The sequence below is a fragment of the Channa argus genome, chromosome 1, assembly GCF_033026475.1.
Source record: "Channa argus isolate prfri chromosome 1, Channa argus male v1.0, whole genome shotgun sequence".
In the NCBI taxonomy this organism is placed as follows: domain Eukaryota; kingdom Metazoa; phylum Chordata; class Actinopteri; order Anabantiformes; family Channidae; genus Channa; species Channa argus.
Window position 1 is genome coordinate 16358034 of NC_090197.1, and position 21355 is coordinate 16379388.

The window sequence follows — 21355 nt, forward strand, 5'->3', positions numbered from 1 at the left end:
GTATAATTACAATTGTAGATTAAAATAGTATTTCTAAGCTTTTACTTTTATACCCACTCTGTGCAGTGAGAAACTGCTGTTTTGATGTTGTTGAGGAAGTTTTGCTACTTTATAAAGCCTCTCATTATCATCATCTCATTATCTCTTGAAGCCTCATGCATAGGTAAAAAATATTTCTACTGTTTTGGTCTGGAACCATATCCTTAAACTTTGTCTTCAAAAAGTAGGAAACAATTCCCAGTGTAGAACAAATGTCTTAAAATGTATTTCATGCAAAAACCTTTTTTCAAAGTTCTACTGCTATACTCTTGTTGTGTCAAGACACAAATACATGTTTGTATGTCCTTTAAAACAAGTTAAACCTGAAATATTCTTTCTGTGCTTTTAAATACAGGGACTTGAAGCTTAAATGCATTTGTAGAATTATTACTTTGTTTACTAAGCTGCCCAAGACTTAGTAAACAGTAAACATTTACTGTCAACTACATTGCACATATGTACGAATTAATGTTTAACATTCAGTAATATAAGTTAAATAACACTAGAAATACGGCAAAACAGAAAAACAGCATTTTGTTCAAATGTCTGTAGGCTACTCTACACACACTGCATGGGTTTGTAGTGGAGTATTTTTCACAGTGCATTTGTATTTTTACTTTAGTATTTCTTCCACTTGTGTTTATATCTAAACCGTTTATATAACACAGGAAGAGTGTTTTGGGTGTGTGTCTGCAGGTTGAAGCCTGAGTGTGACTGCTGTTACACATTACTAATGGGCAGAATATCTTGAAGCCTGGATCAGGCGCTCACAGATGCGAAGGTTTCCTTCCCCGAACCAGAGCCGGGACCTGGTGTCAGGTCGCGTCTCGGTGCTGCTCCACCCGTCACTGCCGTGGTGAGGGCCGTTCGAAACGCCGTTTGTCGCAATTCTCCAAAATCTCTGCAAGACCCCACAATCAAAACAAATCGACCACGCGTGTTTTTCCCGCAGCAATGACGTCACATGCGCCCTCCCCTTCCCCTCAAGTAAACAGAAAACACGGAGCAAAACGGCCGTGTCAGCTGCCGTATCCTTGCGTGTGATGCAGGAAATAGAGATGATTATTTTTTATTATCGTTGGTTTTCCGTGTGTCTTCAGCAAACTTGTGAGCCCTGGGGGCAGCTGACCTGCGCTGGCGCGATGATGAAGGGAGAGGCGGAAGTGAAGTCACTTGACAGACCGTCCATGTTATTATTGTTATTTTGGTAGCCCTGTGTCGAGACGGGCTGGAGAGCCGCAGCTCTCCGACACAACGAGCGTTAACGCTACCGCAGGCCGCCACGGACCGCCACGGACCGACACCACCCTCCTCACCACCTCACTGACCCGGAGACTGGAGCCTCGCTGACGGCTGGTGGGGGGGAGGGGGCGAGGACCCAGCTCCAGCTCCAGCTCGGCTCCTACACGGCTCCGAGCGACCAAAAATAAAACGGCGACAAAAACAATAACGGCGTTCGTCAAACGGCTCGACTGGTGTGTGTGCGGTTAGTAGCAGGGACGTGCCGCCGCAGATATGAACGGTATCACCAAGGGCCGGTTCGAGGTATGACTGAGGGAGTGGACCACCAGCGGTTAAACTGTTTGTTTCTAGTAGACGTGGGAGTTTGTATAAGCAAAGTGTGTGTGTGTGGTCGACTGTGCTCTGCTCCTAATTTTACATGCAGTCGGGAGCTGAGGCGTTTTGTTGCTCAAGGATAATCCAAAATCCTGTTATTGTCCTGCCGCACCAGTAGACAGTGACAACATGGAGCTCAGGACTGCGGGACAGGAGGGCTGTGGCTTGTCAATATATCAGGGTCGAGGCTGGCTGGCACTGTCGCCTGAGGTTACAGGCTTTCAGGAGGGGGCTGCAGATGGAGAGGGATGTAAAAACAAGCAGCGTAGCAGCATTCAGTTAGTCATCACTTGGGTTTGGCAGAGAACACTGCAAAACCTGTGGCACATCCTGTCATACCTGTGAATGACAGGTGCCGGGAGGTTTGGGTGGGTTTGTGACTGACTGGCACACTACAGAAGGGCCCTTTTGTGTTCAACACTCAGCTATTATATATATGTATATATATGTATATATATACATATATATATGTGTGTGTGTGTGTGTGTGTCTGTCATGAGTAATACAAATGAGGTTTCCATGTTTCCTCCTTCCTCCTATAACCTTTCATTATTCCCCTAATAACTGTTGCAGGAAGGCGGTGAACACACATCCTCCATTGCCTCAAATTAAATGATGAAAGAAGTATTCTTAAGGATCATTAGTAGCAAAATATTCTGTTAACAGTAAACTTACAATGGAGACTCAATAACAGTTTTTATGTATACAATTGCATTGTTATGGCCGAGAATTTATTGTTAATACAGGATCTTATGCTAACTTTTACTACACTATACACTGATGTGTAGTTTAACCCGGTACAGTGAGTTATATTTTATATATTATATGCAGCGCAATTGAATTATAAAGGAAACACGAGTTGAAAAGCAAAATACAAATACCTCCTAACACATTGAACCTCAACTCCATACAGTTTTACTGATAGCTTTGAAACACAACTTACATCAAACAACCTGTAATGCCTGTGGTGAGAAAATTGGTGTTTTGCTGTGTCAGCACTATCTTCATAATTGTGCACAAGCCATAAATCAACTCCTGTCCAACTGGTTGAGATTCCGATAAGCTGTCACCATGGTTATCTAAAAAATCATTTAGACATTCTTGAGATTCCTTAGGGTTTGACTTGATAATACTTGACTGTCTCCATCAGGTGTTTGTACAGACATGTTTTTCTACATTTGAGTGAATGGGAACAGAAGGTGGTAGTAGTGCTGACGTGTGTTGGTGGATTTCTCAACAGAGCTGTGAGCTTCTTCGATGAAAATGAGTGAACAGTGGGAACAAAGCTGATGTGTAAGAGACACAGACTGAAGAGTGTGGGGGTAATATATTAGGACTTGGGAGGATTGTCTAATAGCACAACACCTGAGATGATGTTTTCTAATGAACATCTGGCACAAGGCCCTTGTAGTTGTTGAATTGTTGGCCAGGAATTGAGCACACCATGTAACCCAGATCTAAAATCTTCGTAGATACTTTATTGTGCTAAAGAAACTCGAGATCTGAGCCAGATTTGCATTATCCACCCTGTTTTACACTGTCTAGGAAATGCAGAGAGGAACTCCCTGCTTGGGAATGCTGCTCTGCTGACACAGAGGAGGATGGCACCAGAATACAGGGTTGATAATTTTAATGAAGCCTGTGTATCAGAGATGGCTTTGAAAGTCATAATGCCAGAACCACTGTCGAGATTACACACCTGTAACACATCATATTACTGCATCTGGCAACTTTTTTGAAGGAGTTTGATTTACATAACACTGAGAAGAGACATTATGCTAATATAAATATATTTTAATACACAAGTCTTGACCGTTTAGAGCTGTAGAATTGTTGATTAAAATGAACATGTTTTAAAATGTGGGAAGGTAATTGCATTTCTGAATTAGTTCTTTAGCTTATATATGATATTGATTGCTCATTTTGTCTTACTAGTAGTCTAAAAACCCTGCTAGGATTAGTCTTTTGGTCAATGAGCAGAAGTTAATTCAGCAATATACACTTAATCATTTAAGTACATTGTTTAACAAAATCACCTACACAAATCAGAATATGGTGTTTTTATGCTTGAAGTACAACTATTATTTTTGGTTCTACAAAAAAAAAACATAATCCAATTACTTTGTCCTCTTACTTGTACATGTTCCAAAGACCAAATATTAAGTTAATTGAGAATTTAATTATAAGATGAATTGATAGAGAAAGTTTTAATAATTAATAATTAATGGCAACTCTGAGTAATTTAAAAGGAAAATAGCAGTAAAGCCACTATATTTGGTGTCTTTCCTTTAATAAATGACTGATTGTTTCACCACATACATGTTCATGGCTAAATATATATGGAAAATATAGTGGATGATTTGTTTCACTCATTTAAAATGTCTTCATCTTTATTTACAATGCTTTCAATGTCTTGTTAGTCTGGGGAGTATTGGATGCCATTACACATTGCAAGTTATGTTTCAGTTTACAAGTACATTATTAAAAGTGTCTTGTAGGCTGCAGCTATATCACTCAAACTGCAGGGTTAGAACTGGCCTCTGTAGCAATTTCATTTACCTTTTTTTCTAAGTACATAATTTTCAAAGTTTTGCTGCCTATGTGCTTTGCCACTGCTATTTTGACTATAACACACTAGTTTCTGTAGATTGTTTGTAAACATGTGAGGTCAAAGGTGGGTGATGTGTTACAGAGGTGGTTTGGAATTAAGTCTAAATCTAGTTCTAAATCCTAAGCCACCTCTGGCATTAGAAAGACACTGAGTCAATAAACTGCAGGTCTTGTGTCTTGTCCGGTCATGTTCTGTCATTTAGTACATGTACACTTAGGTCAGTTTACATTATGTTTCCTCAGTTGACAAGGCACTAAGTATAACAAACTAAAGCTGGCCTGGTAATGAGGAAGACTCTCTTCTAAAGTATTTGTATAGAACCTTTGTTGAAACATTATTAACCCTTCTATAGTGGTATACAGTAGTTGACCCCAACCCCAATAGGTAGATTGTAGTATTGTGTTCTTTAGTTCAGGGGTATGCTGAGACTTATAATGGAAAACCTTTTAACTATATCCTCCAGCCTATTATTAGATGTAGTTAATCAGTAGGTTCAGATTAAGGATCTGTGTTTCAGACCACTTTGTTTGTTCTGTTGTTACCTGAACGTAGACATTTAAATTCAAACCAATTTAGTTAATCTTTTGCTGGACCAGCTCTCTCTCTCTCACTTTTGTCTTCTTGACCCCACTTCCTCTTAAATGGCCTTCACTTCCTTACCAGTTCCTCCTATCTCACTACTGTTCTTTCACTCTCTAATTTTAACTATGACTTGTGGACACATTTTACCAGTAGTCCCATGACTCTAGCACAATTTTTTTGTTTGTCTTTGTCTCTTATTTTCCCTGCCCCACCTCTTCCTCCCTCTTTCTCCTGTCTTCATTCCCCTTTCCTTTATTTCTTTCTCTTTCAAGGACTTTGTGTCTGTCATAGAGGTAGTTTTAGCCAGATTATTTTCTAAATCTACCTTTGCTCCCCCTGTGCCACTCCTCACTCCCCTTTGTGTTTTCCCCATTTTAGTGTTTGGATTTGCATGTGGAACAGCAGGGAGTCATCCTCATTAGATACAATCCCTGAGTCTTTGAGTATACAAGTTTATCACTGGCAGAATGCATGTCTGCAGAGCTACTGCGAATGTGGGTGTTTGCCATGATTTAAATTCATGGCTGAATACAGCCTACATAGAATCTAGAATGTTCTGCGTCTGTTCTTCAAACAGAGAGGTCTGATTTGAATCACCTGTGAGCATGTAAGCATGTGTGTGAGTGTGTCCCACTCAGCAGATGGCCAGACATCCAGTGAGTAGACTAATTGCGATAAGCATGCCAACAAGCTGACCAGGCTAACAGAATTATAAGCTGGTAAAGAGGAGACATGGAAACCAAATGGAGCTCTGGCTTGTTTTTTTTTTTTAGCATAGCTTAAGGAAGTAATAGCTTGATTATCATTAGTAACTCTATAAAGCTTTTGCATGGGTCTGTTTTCATCAACACATTTCGAATTGGGAAGATTATATGAAGTGGATGTAATGTGGAGCAACATAGTAGATATAGAATTATAGAAAATCTGAATGACACATTATAGATTATAAACATAAAGAATTTGATTGGGGAGGATGCTTAGCAGCTCTCAGGTGACGCCAACAGAAAACAAATCAGAATCTGTATGACGTCCTTTTAATTTATGAAGACCTGTAAAGATGACAGAGTACAAAGACATAAAACCCAAGCCCATCATTCACACGTCTGAAGAAGTAACAAACACACCCAACGGGACACAAGACAAGAAAGAAAGAGAGACAGGAAGAAACTGAGACTTTTGGGGACAAAGATCCAGATCCACCACTATGGAAAGGGCCATCTACAGCTAGGCAAATAGAGGAAGTCCCAGGACAGCGAATTGTCCACGACAAAGAGCCTAACTGAAGTAGGGACAGTAAAGTAGAGAGAAAAAAAATAGGGGACACAGCCTGGATGCTGTTGTGTTTGAGAGGCAAAACACAGGGTTAGGGAGAGGAAGAGGTTTTTAAAAAATCTTATTTATAGAATTGAATGATCTATACTGTACTTACGAGGTTCAGTATAGAATTATTGAAAATAAAACTTACCCACAGGCTAAGGATTGGTAACACGTTCGAGCCCTTGATAATCTGTTACTACACTACTAATTATGCCTTAAGTTAAGGCATATAAAAGAGGTTTAGGTCAGTATTTAAATGCGGCTAATAAAAGGTAGCAATATATAGTTTAAGGTTTGAGGAGGCCCTTCACTTTAAGATTTTATGTCATTAAAAGCACCTTAAAATCTGATTTGATATAAGTGATTTGCAAGTAGAAGCCAATGAAGGGAAGGTAAAATAGCTATAATTTGGCCACATTTTCTGCATTTAGTCAGAATTCTAGTTTTATAAACAAATTTCATACTTATAGTACTAGCAAGTGGTACTCCATTAAAAAACGTAATGTTATATCCTAGTCTGGATAAAACAAAAGTGCAAATTATTGTCTCTACCATCTACCATGGACAGAAATGAGAAAACTAGCTATCTTGCATCAGTAAGAGAAAGTAAATTATCATGTTTAATGTGGTGATGAAATAAGAGAGCTTGACCCAATGCAATGCTATGATTCTTGGCTATGAAACACAGATGCTGAAGGTTACTGTTAACCAATCAAACTGGTCACATCTCCATTCTACCTGAATTTTGGAGGAGGAAATTCTGTGACATTCATATTTTCACAGTGGAAAAGATGCTGCTTTTACCGGTGCATACAGCAGAGTATCATCAGCATAGAAGTGGAAATGAATCCCATGATTGTATATGTATGGTCCAATAAGTCAGATCTAAAGAGAGAAAAGCAGAGGACAGAGAACAGAGTCTTTTGAGTACCCTGTATTTCCCATTAGAAAATGTTCATGTGTCTTTATTATAGAAAACGCACTTTCTTCAGACAGTAAGATTTAACCGAGAATGTAGTGATCTGTGGTGTCAGGAGCTACACTAACATCAAGTAAGAGAAGCGCAGAATTGGCTTGAATCCATATTAAGCAGAAGAAGGACAGGCCCTTTAATCACATTGAAAAGGTTAATGTCATGCAATGGTCTTCTTGTTTTGGTCAGAGTGTTATTCTTCAATTTCTGTGTCTTGTTTCTGTATCATCACTCTTGACCACCTTAAACCCACACACGGACACAATCACTTACTGTTGTTTATCTTGTGTTTCAGCAGGTGTTCTCAAACAGTGAGGAAGCCCCCATTAACAAGAAGCTCCCCAAAGAGCTTCTTCTTAGGTAAGATTAGTGATGTCAAATGCCTTCCCTGATACACACACACACAAAATACATCACTGCATACCTTGGGACAAGGTCCTAGGTCAGGGTTACTCATTAGCTGACGCAACCTTGAAAAATGTGTAGGAGAGTGTTTGTTTTGTCACTAGCTCTGTGTATTGTGTCCTGTAGGTGACTTTGTATGTGTTGTAAATGGCAGCTGGTTACTAGTGTCAAATGTGGCTCTGTTAACATGTGACCTACAGAGCAATGTATTTTGTTTTGCTATAAATAAGTCATAAATCTGACTTCACATAAGCACTCAACCATCTCCATCCTTCACACTGATTTCTGTATGGAGTTTGTTCTTGTGTGTATGTTAGAAACATGACATATATTGCTTATTTCCCATCTTACATACTGTGTGTGTAAGTTGTGTGTGTGTGTTTCTATGTGTGCAGTTGTGAAACACTCCTGGGCCTATGCAAACTTTATGTCTGTTATGTCTGCTATAAATAACTTGTCTTAGCTTGTGGGGAATTCCGCAGTGCTTCGCTCTTCTGCGGATCCAGCTGTGCACAGCAGAGACTGCCAGTTTACCCCTCACTACCAGCACACTTTCACTGGTGGAATTAAAAACTTGTACCCACTACTTATAACCCATGACCTGCTGTCACATGTGGCAATGTCAGACATTTACAGCAGGAAAACTCATTAAGATTGCAGTAAGTGTAGTTAAGTCTTTAAACCATGGAAAGTTTAGAAATCCCCAGTTTAAAATCCTCAGAATTTGAGATAAGGCATTTGAGAAGATTTAACCAGTAAATGCTTATTACCTTAACTTGAAATACGGTATAAGTTATACATATTCATTTCCGTTAATTAGTCAATCAGTTGACCATTAATTGCAGCTTACAACTCATAGACAAACAGTCAAACCTACTTAATTGGATTTTTGGGAATCAAGATAGCTGTATCATGACATTCAGAATCAATCCACCAAATCCTGATGCTCTGTCAAAGCACATTGTGTTTCATAGAAACACTCTCGGTATCCCTTACATCTACATATGAAGCACAGGGTTTGACCTTCTCTGATTGGCTTGAAGGGCGAGCCACTCTTACAAAACTTTAGATGCAATATCTCCTCACTGCTGCCAGCTCAGCTTGTAACGTTAGTAAGTTATGCAGCATATTTCGATGAAAATTTTCTATTCTATTAATGGAATAGATCTCTCATGGCATATTGGCGAGTATGTTGTTGTGGAAATATTGGCTAATTAACCTGTTATTTGAATTTATTGTTAATTAGCTTTACCAGTGTGACTGAGCTGGAGTACCTGAACTGTTTTCGCGCATATCTGCCTTTCAGCCCGTGCACTCTGCTGTTATTCAGGCCTGTACAGCATTGATATAAACTGTGAAAAACTGTGCTGTAATATAGAAGAACCTTGTTTGACAGAAAAGCCTCGGAGCGAGTCTGTGTGATTCAGGGTCCTCTTACCCAGAAGCACTGACTCAGCATCCTCCCCCCACCCAAATTTATGTCTGGCTGAAGTTCCTATAGCAACCAGTCCTAGACTCATGGTGAAGGCTTGACTCTCTTATCTAGCCTTGCTAGAAGGACCAGGTGTACATTTTGTCAACAAATGGGACTGTGCTCTATTAAAATCCTGTTATGTACTGTGTCAGAATAAGCAATGCTTACTCAAAGGCATTAACTTATTTTCTGTTTTATGTTCGGAGGCTGTTATTTTTGTTTAATAATTTGAATAAAATAGGCTACTCGTGAGGTTGTTGCTGTTATGCCTCCCCCTCTCCGTTCTGTTGTCTTTTTTTTCCCCTCACTCTCTGATGTCAAGTATGTAGCTGCAGTCTAGCTGTATTCAACAATCTCTGTTCTGATCATATAACTGGTTTTGTTTTTAAGTTCTAATGTCAAATAGTTTAATATGGCTCAGAATCAGTCTGGCAGTGAGTATGAGTAACAATTTTTTTGTTTTTGGTAAAAGAACTTTCCCACATGTGTAATGGAAGATCAAATTGTGTCTGATTAAAATAGACAATCAATGACCACTGTCACAGACATTAACCAGTTATTAGAAGGGAGATCAATGAGTGGTTGCTTGATTGGTCAGCTTTTCTGGTGGTCTGAAATCACATTAAGGAGTGTTTATGTTCAGGTGTTTGACATGTGCCATTCCATGGCAATAGGTAGCACAGCAGTGGAATGGTTAGTACTGTGGCCTCACTAGAAGGTACCTGGTTTGAATCCCTGGCTTTATTGGTGACTAGAAATTGCTTTTCTGTGTGACTATGACTGTGACTGGTTGTCTGTGTTGGCTCCGAGACAGGGTGGTGACCTGTCCAGGGTGTACCCCGGCTTTCATCCAATGACAGCTGGTATAAGATGCTGGTACAGCTGGTACAGAACAGGATAAGCATTTAAGATAATTGATAGACGGATGGAAGTGTATGTCTTTGCTGTTATTTGTTTATTGTATGCATATACTGCCTGACACTAGTATAGATTATTCCAACATAGTATAGTTCCAACATGCCTTTGCCCAACACACATAAAAATACAGCCTTTGTCTGTGTCTATATGAAGGAAACAAAGGCCAGCTCCTGTTTTCAAGGGTTAAAAGGACATTCAGACCCCAGCTGCACTCAAAGCTTTGGCACCATGACAACTCCCTGAATACCTCAGAGTTTCTATAGATTGTCCCTTTACTTCTCTAAGCAATTACAGACAGTGTAATCCCTGGAAACCCAGACAAGATACACATTGTCATATATGCGTGTATGCTCCTGTATACACCTATTAGACACAACAATAAATCTACCTGGCAGTTTTACTGGCATGGGAAAAATTAAATGCCAGCCATGATTGACAGGAGTGTATTGCAGCTTGCTGTTTATAGGTTGTGTAGCCCAGCAGTCAGGATGACCATGTTAAACCCTATCCAGCATAACATTGAAACTAACATTTTGGATTTAAAGTTGTGGCTGATCTATATATGTATTTGCAGTAGGTTTGTCCCAGGCTCTCTGTGGCCTTGCATGTCTGAGTGCCAGAGATTACTCATTGGCAGATTAATGGATTGAGCTGACCCAGTAGCCTGCTGCATGCGGCCCTTTGTGGCTGAACGGCCCACAGCTCAAAGACTGCCTGTCTGTGAGGCACTCCTGCCACCAAGCAAACACAGCGATTGTTCTGTTTTCTACAGACTTACAAAAAAATCATATATACACTTGCACAAAAGGATAACTATTCAAATGTAAAGTTAAGTTGGGGAGAAAAAAGCTCTATATCTAAAATGATCAATGATCTGAGACCAATCCATTCTGTCTTTTTGTTTCTCTTGCTAGAATATTCTCCTATTTAGATGTGGTTACACTCTGTAGGTGTGCCCAAGTGTCCAAGGTAAGCACTTTCCTCTCTACACCTCCAAACCACCCACTATGGACTAACACACTCATTGTTTTAAAAGAAAGGATTCCAAACGATGCAATGGTTAAAATAAAACCAGAAATTTCTGAATATAGACATTTTGTATTCTCTAGAAAAGTCTATAATGTAGTGCCATCTGCTGGCTGTGTGAAGGGGACCAACCCTTTCACACAGTGCACTGCAGCTGAAAGCCATTTATGAATGAGCTGTCTGTGAATAATAACATTCACTTGGCACGGGGACTGTGAATCCAGAGCTGCGGTGGCTGCTTCTCTTACAACAGCTCCATTGTATTCCTGTAAGGATAATGTTACTAATTTGTTGTAGACAAGGCCCAGGGTACAGTTTTGATCTTTTTCTATATCTGTGAAAAAAAAAACAAAAAAAAAACAGAAAATAAAAAACAAAGAAAACCAAAGTTATTGCTTTGGTTTCTGCTGAGTACAGAATTTTCCAACGGTGGTTTGTCTGCCAGTTATCTTAATTAATGGATCAATGGTCTTAACTAGAAAGTAAATAAAACCCTCACTGTAATTTCCTAGAGCCTAAGATGACACTTCAAGTATCTTGTTCTGTCTGTTCAACATTGCAGAATCCAAAGTTCAGTTTCACACATTCAAATCCACACATTGGACTCAATGAACTGGGAATGGTTCATGTTTACACAAACCCATAGAGAGCTGTACTTTTGAACCATTATGTTCATTCATTTATGCCATATAACAAAGTCGTCTGCCCCCACCTTTGTCTGACCTACTTGTCTGTGTCTGTTCTCAACCTGTCTGTCACCCTCTCAGGCATGGAATGTCCTGGCCCTAGATGGCAGCAACTGGCAGAAGATCGACTTGTTTAATTTCCAGACAGACATAGAGGTAAGGGGCGTGTTGCATTTTAATGTGCGTGCCTCCTTATACAGTATGGGGCTTCATGTGTGTTGAATATACTTGAGTAGCATTATCCAGCCCCAGGCTTAGTGCTGGGTCACTCGGTTTTGGTGCCAACTTTGACGTCACAGCTCTGTCCTGAGGCCCAAGTCAAGTCAGTCTCGCTGTCTTTGTGTCTCGCAGGGGAGGGTGGTGGAGAATATTTCCAAGCGGTGCGGAGGCTTCCTGAGGCAGCTGAGCCTCAGGGGCTGCCTGAGTGTGGGAGATGCCTCCATGAAGTGAGATTTTCATTGTCTCTCTGACATATATTGTACTGGTATAAGAGATGTGGTTCTGCTTTGACTTTGAAGTCATTTTCTTGTTAGTTTGATTACAAGCCGTCTTTCCCCCTGTGGGATTATGTTTAAAGTTTAAGCAGCTTGTACTTTTTAACTCCCAGGGGAGTCCGCTAGAATCTCTTTTTCAAATAGCATTTAATCTTACTTCAGTGTGTACACAAATAGGAAAAAATATGTTTGTTTTTTTACTGTCAAACAATTGTACCTCTTAATGCATGATTTTACTTAAAGATCTCTTCCCCTCTACCACCAAAAGGTTTAAAAGAAGTAAAGGTTGGGCAATAAAAACAAAAAACTAAACAAATAACAGCAACATAAATGGACAGTAGGAATTAAAACCTCCCAAGGGACTGTAGACTGTGTGTTAATTGGCTCCTAAGCAACTCTCAGCATCTGACTTCTTATTTATTCAATGAAGCGACTCTTGAGTAATTCCCCTTCTCCCTCCTCACTGTTTGACTGTTTCCCAGGACATTTGCTCAGAACTGCAAAAACATCGAAGTGTTGAACCTGAATGGCTGCACCAAGATCACAGACAGCACCTGCCTCAGCCTCAGCAAATTTTGTTCCAAACTCAAACACTTAGATCTCACCTCCTGTGTGTCCGTCAGCAACCACTCCCTCAAGGCTCTCAGGTAGCTCCAGCACACACTTGCTAGCCAAACCCCAACAAAACAAGTTGTCAGTTTCTCCCCAAAGTCCTCACCGGTCACACCCTGAGAACACGCTGTACGATCACACATAACTTCACACACACATTGCCTGCATTTCTCTTACACATGCCCACCGTCTCTTGACTTTCTGCACATCGGTCCGTGTTAAACTTTTAAGAAAATGATACATATGCAGTGCACTCAGAACGTTTCCAGACCCACTTCACTTTTTCCAGTTTTGTAAAGTTGCAGTCTGATAGTACAGTTGTTTAAATTCATTTTTTTCATTAATCTACACTAAGTACCCCATAATGACAAAGTGAAAACAGAATTTTACAAATGTAAACTATTACATGTACTTAAGTATTCGGACCCTTTACTCAGTACTTTACTCATGGCTCTGGCTGGGCCTCTCTAGGACATCAGAGAGAAACCATCTCAACACAGGCTCTCTGAAGCTCAGTCACAGTGACCATCGGATTCTTAGTCATCTTTTTACTAAAGCCTTTCTCCCCCAGTCGCTCATTTTGGCCAGGTGACCAGCTCTTGGAAGAATCCTGGTTGTGCTAAACTTCTTTGAGAAGTTACAGTTTTAGAATTATGGAGGCCACCGCGCTTTTTGGAGTCTGCAGTGCAGTAGAAATGATCTTTGTGGGCTTCCCCAGATCTGTGCCTTGCAATAATCCTGTTTCTGACCTCTGCGGGAAGTTTGATCTCATTGGCTTTTGCTCTGATACAGGATGGTTTGTAAACTGTGGGGCCTTCTATAAAGAGGTGTGTGCCTTTCCAAATCACCTCCAATCATTTTAATTTAGTACAGCCAGACTCCAGTCAGGGTGTAGAAACATCTCAACAACAATCAAGAGAAATGGGAAGCACGGGTCTGAATTCTGATGCTGATATTCTTTTGAATAAATTTACAGACCTTTCTAAAATTCAGTTTTCACTTTTTCATTATGGGGTACTGAGTGTAGACTAATGAGAAAAAATGAATTTAAACAATTGTAGTATGAGAATTTTCTGAATGCACTGTAGATACTGTATTGTCTATACGTATGTGGATTATCTGGGTGTCCATGTTCAGTGATGGCTGCAGAATGCTGGAGATGTTGAACCTGTCGTGGTGTGACCAGATCACACGTGATGGCATTGAGGCTCTGGCTAGAGGTTGCACCAGTTTACGAGCTCTGTTCCTTAGAGGATGCACACAGGTACAGTATTATACTTATACACACATTCATAGAAGGGGAAATGTGTTTATTTTTATTTCATGGGTCATATTCTTTTATCACCGAATTTTGTGGAGATATGTTCCTTTTTAAAACACACTTTCGCCTGATAATGATAATTAAACACTTAAGGTGTAGCTTTGTTTATGGCCCAAATAGCATAAGAGAAAAGATAACAACCAAATTTTAAACACCAGAATTAATGCTTAAAATGTTTTATTTATCATTTTATCACAAACTTTTTTAAAAAAAAGGAGTTGGATAAAACATTTGTGGTTTTGCCATTTTTCCTACTTACCATTCATCAATATTTTGTTTTTCTTTTACTCATTAGAAGGATTATACATTGCATTCTTCGATTGTATAGTCAGAAGAATCATTCGGGAAAAAAGCTAACAGCTAAAGCTTTGCTTAGCTGAGGAAAACTTAAAAAGAAATTATAAAACTCAAAACCAATATCTATAAATACTGATGATTGTAAAAAAACCTGCCTATCGACCATAGGGTCAGAGTTTCGCGCCCTGCTCTTCCAGAGCACCCTCCAAAGTGTCCCTGGACAAGACCCTGAACCCCCAACAGCCCATACGATCCACGCAGTGCCAGTCATAAGCTCAGTAGAAATTAGGGAGGGTTGTGTCAGGAAGGACATCTGGAGTAAAAACTGTGCCAAATCAACATGCAGACAAAATGATCCGCTGTGGCAACCCTGAACTCTTGGGATAAGATGAAAGGACAAAAAAAACCAAAAAAACATAACAGTAATATGCCCTTTTCCCTACTTGCTGTTTCCAACTCAGCACACATCCATCTTCTGGTATTTATATTTAATTTTTGTTCTTTAATCTCATCTCATTGACTTTTTTGGTGTGTTGGTTTCAGCATTTTATTTTTCTGCTGTCTTTGTAAAGTCACCCTATTTTTCTTAGGCTGTGAATTCAGTTTTCTCAGAATACTCTAGTAAATTTTGTTCTTGATTAAATAATTTACATGAAAGCTCATAAATCATCTTTGGGGTGTCACAAGACTGTTGTCACACATAAATATAATCAATATAATGTATAACCTACCTGTGTTTTTTTTTCACATGTAATTTAGCAAACCCAACTGTTGGTTGTACATATATTCATTACTGTGCATTTTTAAATTAACACAGCTGGATGATGGAGCATTGAAACACCTCCAGAAACACTGCCCAGAACTCACTACCATCAATATGCAGTCTTGCACAGTAAGACAAACATTTGCTTGTGGCATGGGAGGAGGGAGAGGGATGTGTCTTTTTGCCTCTGTGTTTTTTGTAATTTGTTTTGTGTGTCTGTTGCCTACAGCAAATAACAGATGAAGGCCTGGTTAGCTTGTGCAGGGGATGCCACAAATTACAGATCCTCTGTATGTCTGGCTGCAGTAACATCACCGATGCCTCTCTCACTGCACTGGGACTAAACTGTCCCCATCTCAAGTAAGAAACACACACACACACACAAAAAGATGCTCAGGAACACCTGTTCCACAATACTTCACAAGGACATCAGCAGCTTGCTTTGGCACACTGAGTCATGCGAGGAGCTTCTCTACACCGTTCTCTAATGATTTATTGTTGTTATAAAAACATTAAATAATAAACATGAGCCACAAACATTTTTTTTCAGCTGCACCACACTCTAAGTAGTAACAATTTTTGTATGTGTTCTCAGGATCCTTGAAGCAGCACGATGCTCCCATGTTACAGACGCAGGGTTTACTGTGCTGGCCAGGGTAACTTTTCTGCCTTTTTCTTAGGTCACTTAATAAATTGACCTTACCTAATTTCATACCTTAGTATGAAATTACTTTGTCATTACATTATTAAAATTAATCTTTTTATCTTCACAGAATTGTCATGAGCTTGAAAAAATGGACTTAGAAGAATGTATTTTGGTAAGCAGGTTATGGACCTCAGTATGTAAGTCATTTTTTAAAAAAGATCAATGGCTTTCGGCTTGTCCCTTCAGGGACAGTGGCAGTCGCCTTCACCTATACCTCTCAAAACATGAGAACAGTATGTTGATAAATTTTGTCCTTTCTTTAGGTGACAGATAATACTCTGGTTCAGCTGTCTATCCACTGCCCTCACCTGCAAGCACTGGTAAACATTTACAACTGCAGTTCTAAACTTTTGCTCAACCTATCTGCATGATTATGAAGCTTTAATCCATCTATATGTGTGTCTTTAACCCTGTGTACTGTGTCCTGGGCGACTAGTCCCTGTCCCACTGTGAGCTTATCACAGACGATGGCATTAGAGCTCTGAGCAACAGCACCTGTGGTCAAGAGCGCCTCAATGTGGTGGAACTGGACAACTGTCCCCTCATCACTGATGTTACCCTCGAGCACCTGAAGAGCTGCCATCGTCTGGAACGGATTGAGCTCTATGATTGTCAGCAAGTCACCAGGGCTGGCATTAAACGCATCCGGGTCAGTGGAAATCAGAATGAATTAACAGCTTTTTTTGGTCACATAAAGTATGTTTTGATTGATGACTGGATTTGTGGAATTGTAATCTCCTCTCTGCTTGGTCTGAGGGTTAACAAAATCCATCAGCAAGCACCTCTTAAGATCACAAATGACCATGTTACATCTTGTTTCATTCAATTTTTTGACTTTTTATATACCTCTTTCCTATACAGGCCCACCTTCCAGAGATAAAGGTCCATGCCTACTTTGCCCCAGTGACACCTCCTCCCTCTGTACATGGAGGTGGCCAGCGTCTGTGCCGCTGCTGCATCATCCTCTGACAGTGGAGGGCCAGGGGGGGCCACCTCTGTCTACAGGTCCTGCTGCTCTGATATGGGCTGAAATGGGGTTGGGGTGGGAACTGGGGTAGATGTAGGGGAGAGGAGGGGCTGGACCCGCCTCCTGCTCCTGATCACTGATCAAAACTGACTGATTGCTCCTGGTCCCTGATCAGCTGAACCCGCCCCTCCTCTCTCCTCTTGCTCACCAATCAGTTTTGCAGCAGCCCTAGGCTTTGGTGTGAAGGGGGGCATGGGAAGGAACGTGGATGGATGGATGAACTCTTTTTCTCTCTGTCTTATTTTCTCTCTCTCTCTCTCACTGTAAGGACAAAAATAGATTATCCACTGCATCCTGCTCCTTACACCCCTGACCCTCACACCTGTGGGCATAGAAGATTTTATCTGGACAGCTGGAGAGTCAGAACAGTGGAACTACAAAGCATCATTTTCAAACAAAAAAAAAGAGAGATGAGATTCTCATGTTGGACAGCACTTTGCTCTATGTGGAGTATCATCTCAACCAATCACAAAACACCTCTATGTGACCATTCTGTGATTAATTTTGCTTTGACCAATAAATACGCCGCATGGAGCGATGGGAGAGCTGAGTTGTGGGTAATGCAGATCTCCTTGCTATAGACATTAAAACTTCGAAACAGTCAGCTCAACTCGTTAGTATGGTAGAGTTGGGAATAACTGAAAGTGTAGAAGGAGACTTGACATATCCGTGCATCTGAGAAACTTCTGTTGAGATTTTGATTCTGTTTATAGAGAGAATGTTGTGCAATGTAAAATAATTACAACTCACTCAAAATTGGGCCAGGCCAAAAAAAAGTTTTTTTTTTTCAGTGCTTATTGTAATTGTCCACGCTTGTCTATACAGAGAGGGAGATATGTTTGTCATTCTTTTTGAAATGGAGTCAAGGAAACTGGACCTAAGATTTGGAGCCTCAGCATCTCCTGTGTACTGTGTGGTCATGTTAGCTTGTAGGCCTTGATCCAATCTTGTCAGTAGCCCTGTGCACTAGCCTCTACTTGACCATTTAAGCATTTGTTTACATCCTGGATTAGGTTAGTACAACAGACAACCTTGTTTACATCAGTAGGATTCGAGTCTCACTAGTAACACTGGTACAACCGTGGTATACCCCCTCTTTTTAACTGACCACTAAAGTCCATTATTCAGATTTAATGCTGTGTGTATTTGGACCTCAATCAGTGCTATTGGTGCAACTTTGCTTTATAATGAAATGTGAATTTGCTTAAAACTGAGATAATGGGTATGGGAATGTGTGTAAATGCACCTAAATGTTTTGACAATCACATGCATTTATGTATTTGAAATTTAATTTATTATAGTTTTGTGTAATTGGCAATTTATTGAAATTGTCTTTAATTAATATACAACACTTTCTTAATGCCCCAAGCAGTAGATGCATTTTGCACAGGCCTGGTGAAATCTGCCAGTATAATGAATTTAATTGATCAACAACGAATTCCCATTTATCCAATCCTACAAAATGTAATGACTGGAGTGTGATATACATTGACTGAAAAGCCCCAGGACCAACCTTTTTCTTTCTCTATTTAGAGAGTCCTTCAGATCAATGGAATCTCAACATTAGCTGTCTTTCCATGCAAAGAAATATTTAAATATTATATACTGTTATTTGAAGCACTAACAATACAACAGAGTAGAAGCAGCTTTCAATACTGTGCTAAACAAGAGACTGGCAAATGCTGTGGAGTGCCAAGTGCTTATTGATTGGGGAGATTGGCAGGACTATGGATAGGACTGAAACTAGGAGAGCAGACATAAGGGTGAAAAAAGACTCAGATGCATAGCCGACATGACAGGCTGAGATACTAATGTCCTCTCTTTGACAGATGTTTTAAGAGATTTATGTTAAAGAAAATAATTAAATTCATGAAAAAAATAAATGAATAAATAAAAGTGACTAATAGTAAATGTGCCTTGTCTCTCCAGTGTCAGATTTGTCACAGAATATGTAAAAGAGCACGTAACAGTAAATTGCGGCAAAGTGAATACAAACCAGCCACAACTGACCCGCTAGGTGTCAGCAGAGATCTGTGATGGCGACACACACCCACATAAACAGTGGGGTTTGTTTGATTCGTGACACTTTTACAGTAGGGCTTTAGCAATAAAAAAAATATTTAATTTTATTAAATTAATGGAAGTCTCCCTATTAATGTAGAAGTGTTCTTAACAGTAGGCTTGATCATTTCGTGATCAAACCAACTGTTAAATTTTGTTATTTTTTTATGTCAGGCATTAAGTCGGCCAACTGTGCGGAGCCCGAAGACCCATCGGCCTGATCGTTGATCGGCTGGGCCCCCTGGTAAACTGCAGTTCCCGGCAGCGCGCTACCTCTCAGCGCTTCTTAACGGTATTGGCAGTACCGGCGGCTATTTCTGGATTAAAGCGAAACCAGTTGCAGCGGGACGAGAGCTAAACCCTTACTGTAGACGTTTGGTGCTAATTCTACTGCTGAAAGAGTTGACAACAGGGAAGCTCAGCAGAGTTTTCAGCCTGTGGTCATGGACTAGAGGAGCGGACTGGGTCCCGGCGTTAGGCCTGCGGATAAATACAGCTAGCTAGCTGATGTGAAACTCTCTATCCTTGTTTGGATCGCTGTGCTAATTAGCAGGGTGCTATTTTTGTTAGCAAAACAGTTAGCCAAACAGGACCGCTAGCTTGTTTTCATGCGGAGATTTTCAAGCAACAAATTGGGGCTCACTACAATAACGTTTCGTAAACTTCTAAAGAGTTCAGGTTATCCTCTGAGCTAACGTTGTATAGCTGGGAAGCTAGCGAGCAACGTCTTTGTCGTAACAAGTTGAGGTCTTGATTTGGGCAGAGGGATGTATTGTGTGTTAAATTAATCAATCTTATTACGACGCGGGTTACATGTTGATGATCAGAAATCATTTGAACGTAGTCCAGACCGCACGGCTGCTTTTCCTCTACACAGGACCACAGATAACATCATTTTCGGTCTCTCACACCCCCTCCCACCAACCACTGTCTTCTCTCTTCGGCCGCCTGGAGTGGTTGGCCCCTCGGCCCAATGGAGGAACATGACAACATGGACTATTTTTGCCAGCAGGTACAGCAGAAAGACGTTTCCCGCAGGTTGCAGGTCGGACAGGACCTCATTGACTACCTAAACGACCCGCATCGCTCCCCAGACGTGGAACAGGACAAACCGCGACTGGATAAGACAATAGACGAGCTAGTAGGATGGGTGAACTCCAGCAATTTCAAGGTGAGACATCTTTGCCAGGCATATGCGGGGCATCGCAGTGCCACTGCAGCAGTCGCCCTCTGTCTGTTTTTGTCTGTGTGGTGTGTGTGTGTGTGTGTGTGTGTGTGTGTGTATATACACATATGTATATACCTCACAGAAAAGAATGGGTATTTTAAACTGGCTTTAGTTAGTCTTCGCTTTAGTGGTACGAAGAGGACTGATGCAAAACAGCTAATCAAACTGCTTGCTCTTTGATTGATCCTAACCGAGTCAACACAAATGTTTTTTTTCCTTTATCTTCTTGCCAAACCCGACCTGAAAAAAAAAAATAGCCGATCATTTTCTCTTTGACGACCTAGTAGCCAGTCCTTGTACCACTAGTAGGCAGATGTTTTAAACGTCTTCCCAGTGAAAGAGTAGGACATTTGTATAACATTCCGCTGGTTTGTTCTGGGTATAGCTATTTTGGATGAGACAGTCTGTATTAAGAGGTCCCATTGTCAGGACTATAGACTACTGGAGCACTGGATTGTATGGGGGAGGGGTTAGAAGACTCATTGTTGTGACCTATGCTTTTTTTCTCTCTCTCTCTCTCACACACAATACACACACACTTCCTCTCACCTTTTTTCATCTCCCTCTCTCTCCTCATGTCTTTCCTGCTTCATTTTGTCCCTCTGTGTGTTGTAGCATTGTTTACACTCTCCCATATTTCAGAAAAACTGGAATAGAATTTTTTTTTTTGCCAAGGTTTTACGATGATCCAGACATTCAGTTGAAAGTTGTTTTTGAGCTGATTAATGTTGTTAGCACTGCTTTGCAGGACTTGTTAATTGTACATTCAGTGAAGGCATACTTGTTCTCTTGAAAGTACATCTCATTAAACAACTCAGCTAGTACGGGAAAAACTTTTTCTTTTTTTCAAATTTTTTCATCAAAATGTAAACCCTATTACAGAGAAGTAAATTAGGATCCACTAATTTACTAACGGCATTGGGATGCAGAAGGCTCGAATCTTACCCAACCGGGTGTGGCCCCAACCAGCCACCAAGGGCAACCTTGGTGCCTTTCCGAGCGGATAAGAATGGGAGGGATGCGGCCGCTGTTGCCACCCCTGAAAGGACAAGGCAAAAGCTGCTAATCTTTGATCTAAAGTAGGAAGCACTGTGACTGTTGTTTTTTGTTGTTGTTGTTGTTTTGTTTTTGTTTTTTTCAGTTTCTTTCACAAATTGCAAACAGCAGTCCAACTTTAAGTATGGAAGTTTTGTTTTGT

At 40.4% G+C, this 21355-nt stretch overlaps 2 protein-coding genes across 42 annotated transcripts in view; both read left to right on the plus strand.

The window, feature by feature from the left end:
* Positions 1 to 1003: 1003 nt before the first annotated feature.
* Positions 1004 to 18783, plus strand: fbxl2 (F-box and leucine-rich repeat protein 2). 3 transcript variants are annotated; one of them, XM_067502409.1, is made up of 14 exons: positions 1004 to 1584; positions 7438 to 7499; positions 10851 to 10905; positions 11730 to 11804; positions 12000 to 12094; positions 12625 to 12789; positions 13892 to 14018; positions 15190 to 15264; positions 15365 to 15495; positions 15731 to 15791; positions 15909 to 15953; positions 16105 to 16161; positions 16278 to 16490; positions 16703 to 18783. In XM_067502409.1, the coding sequence occupies exons 1-14, from the start codon at positions 1555 to 1557 to the stop codon at positions 16808 to 16810; spliced, it is 1299 nt and encodes a 432-aa protein (XP_067358510.1). In that variant the 5' UTR covers positions 1004 to 1554; the 3' UTR covers positions 16811 to 18783. The 3 variants fall into 3 exon arrangements, with proteins under 3 accessions (XP_067358510.1, XP_067358500.1, XP_067358517.1); XM_067502399.1 differs by having other exon boundaries at positions 1005 to 1584; positions 7435 to 7499; XM_067502416.1 differs by lacking the exon at positions 7438 to 7499 and having other exon boundaries at positions 1006 to 1584.
* Positions 18784 to 19164: 381 nt separating this feature from the next.
* The window catches only part of clasp2 (cytoplasmic linker associated protein 2), a 56737-nt gene continuing 54546 nt past the window's right edge, over positions 19165 to 21355 (plus strand). For 27 of the 39 annotated variants that reach the window (XM_067501971.1, XM_067502070.1, XM_067502128.1 and 24 more), the window contains exon 1: positions 19170 to 20100. In XM_067501971.1, the coding sequence (XP_067358072.1) occupies positions 19903 to 20100 (198 nt within the window). In that variant the 5' untranslated portion in view covers positions 19170 to 19902. Of the gene's footprint in view, positions 20101 to 21355 lie in introns of all 39 variants that reach the window. The other 12 variants (XM_067501939.1, XM_067501948.1, XM_067501993.1 and 9 more) reach the window with 3 other exon arrangements.

Excerpts from the sequence above, each read along its gene's own strand:
- fbxl2 (XM_067502399.1), top strand. The coding sequence starts at position 1,555 with ATGAACGGTATCACCAAGGGCCGGTTCGAG. Across the intron at positions 1,585-7,434 it reads TCACCAAGGGCCGGTTCGAG|CAGGTGTTCTCAAACAGTGA; the intron begins GTATGACTGAGG and ends CTTGTGTTTCAG. Across the intron at positions 15,792-15,908 it reads GGTTTACTGTGCTGGCCAGG|AATTGTCATGAGCTTGAAAA; the intron begins GTAACTTTTCTG and ends TTATCTTCACAG.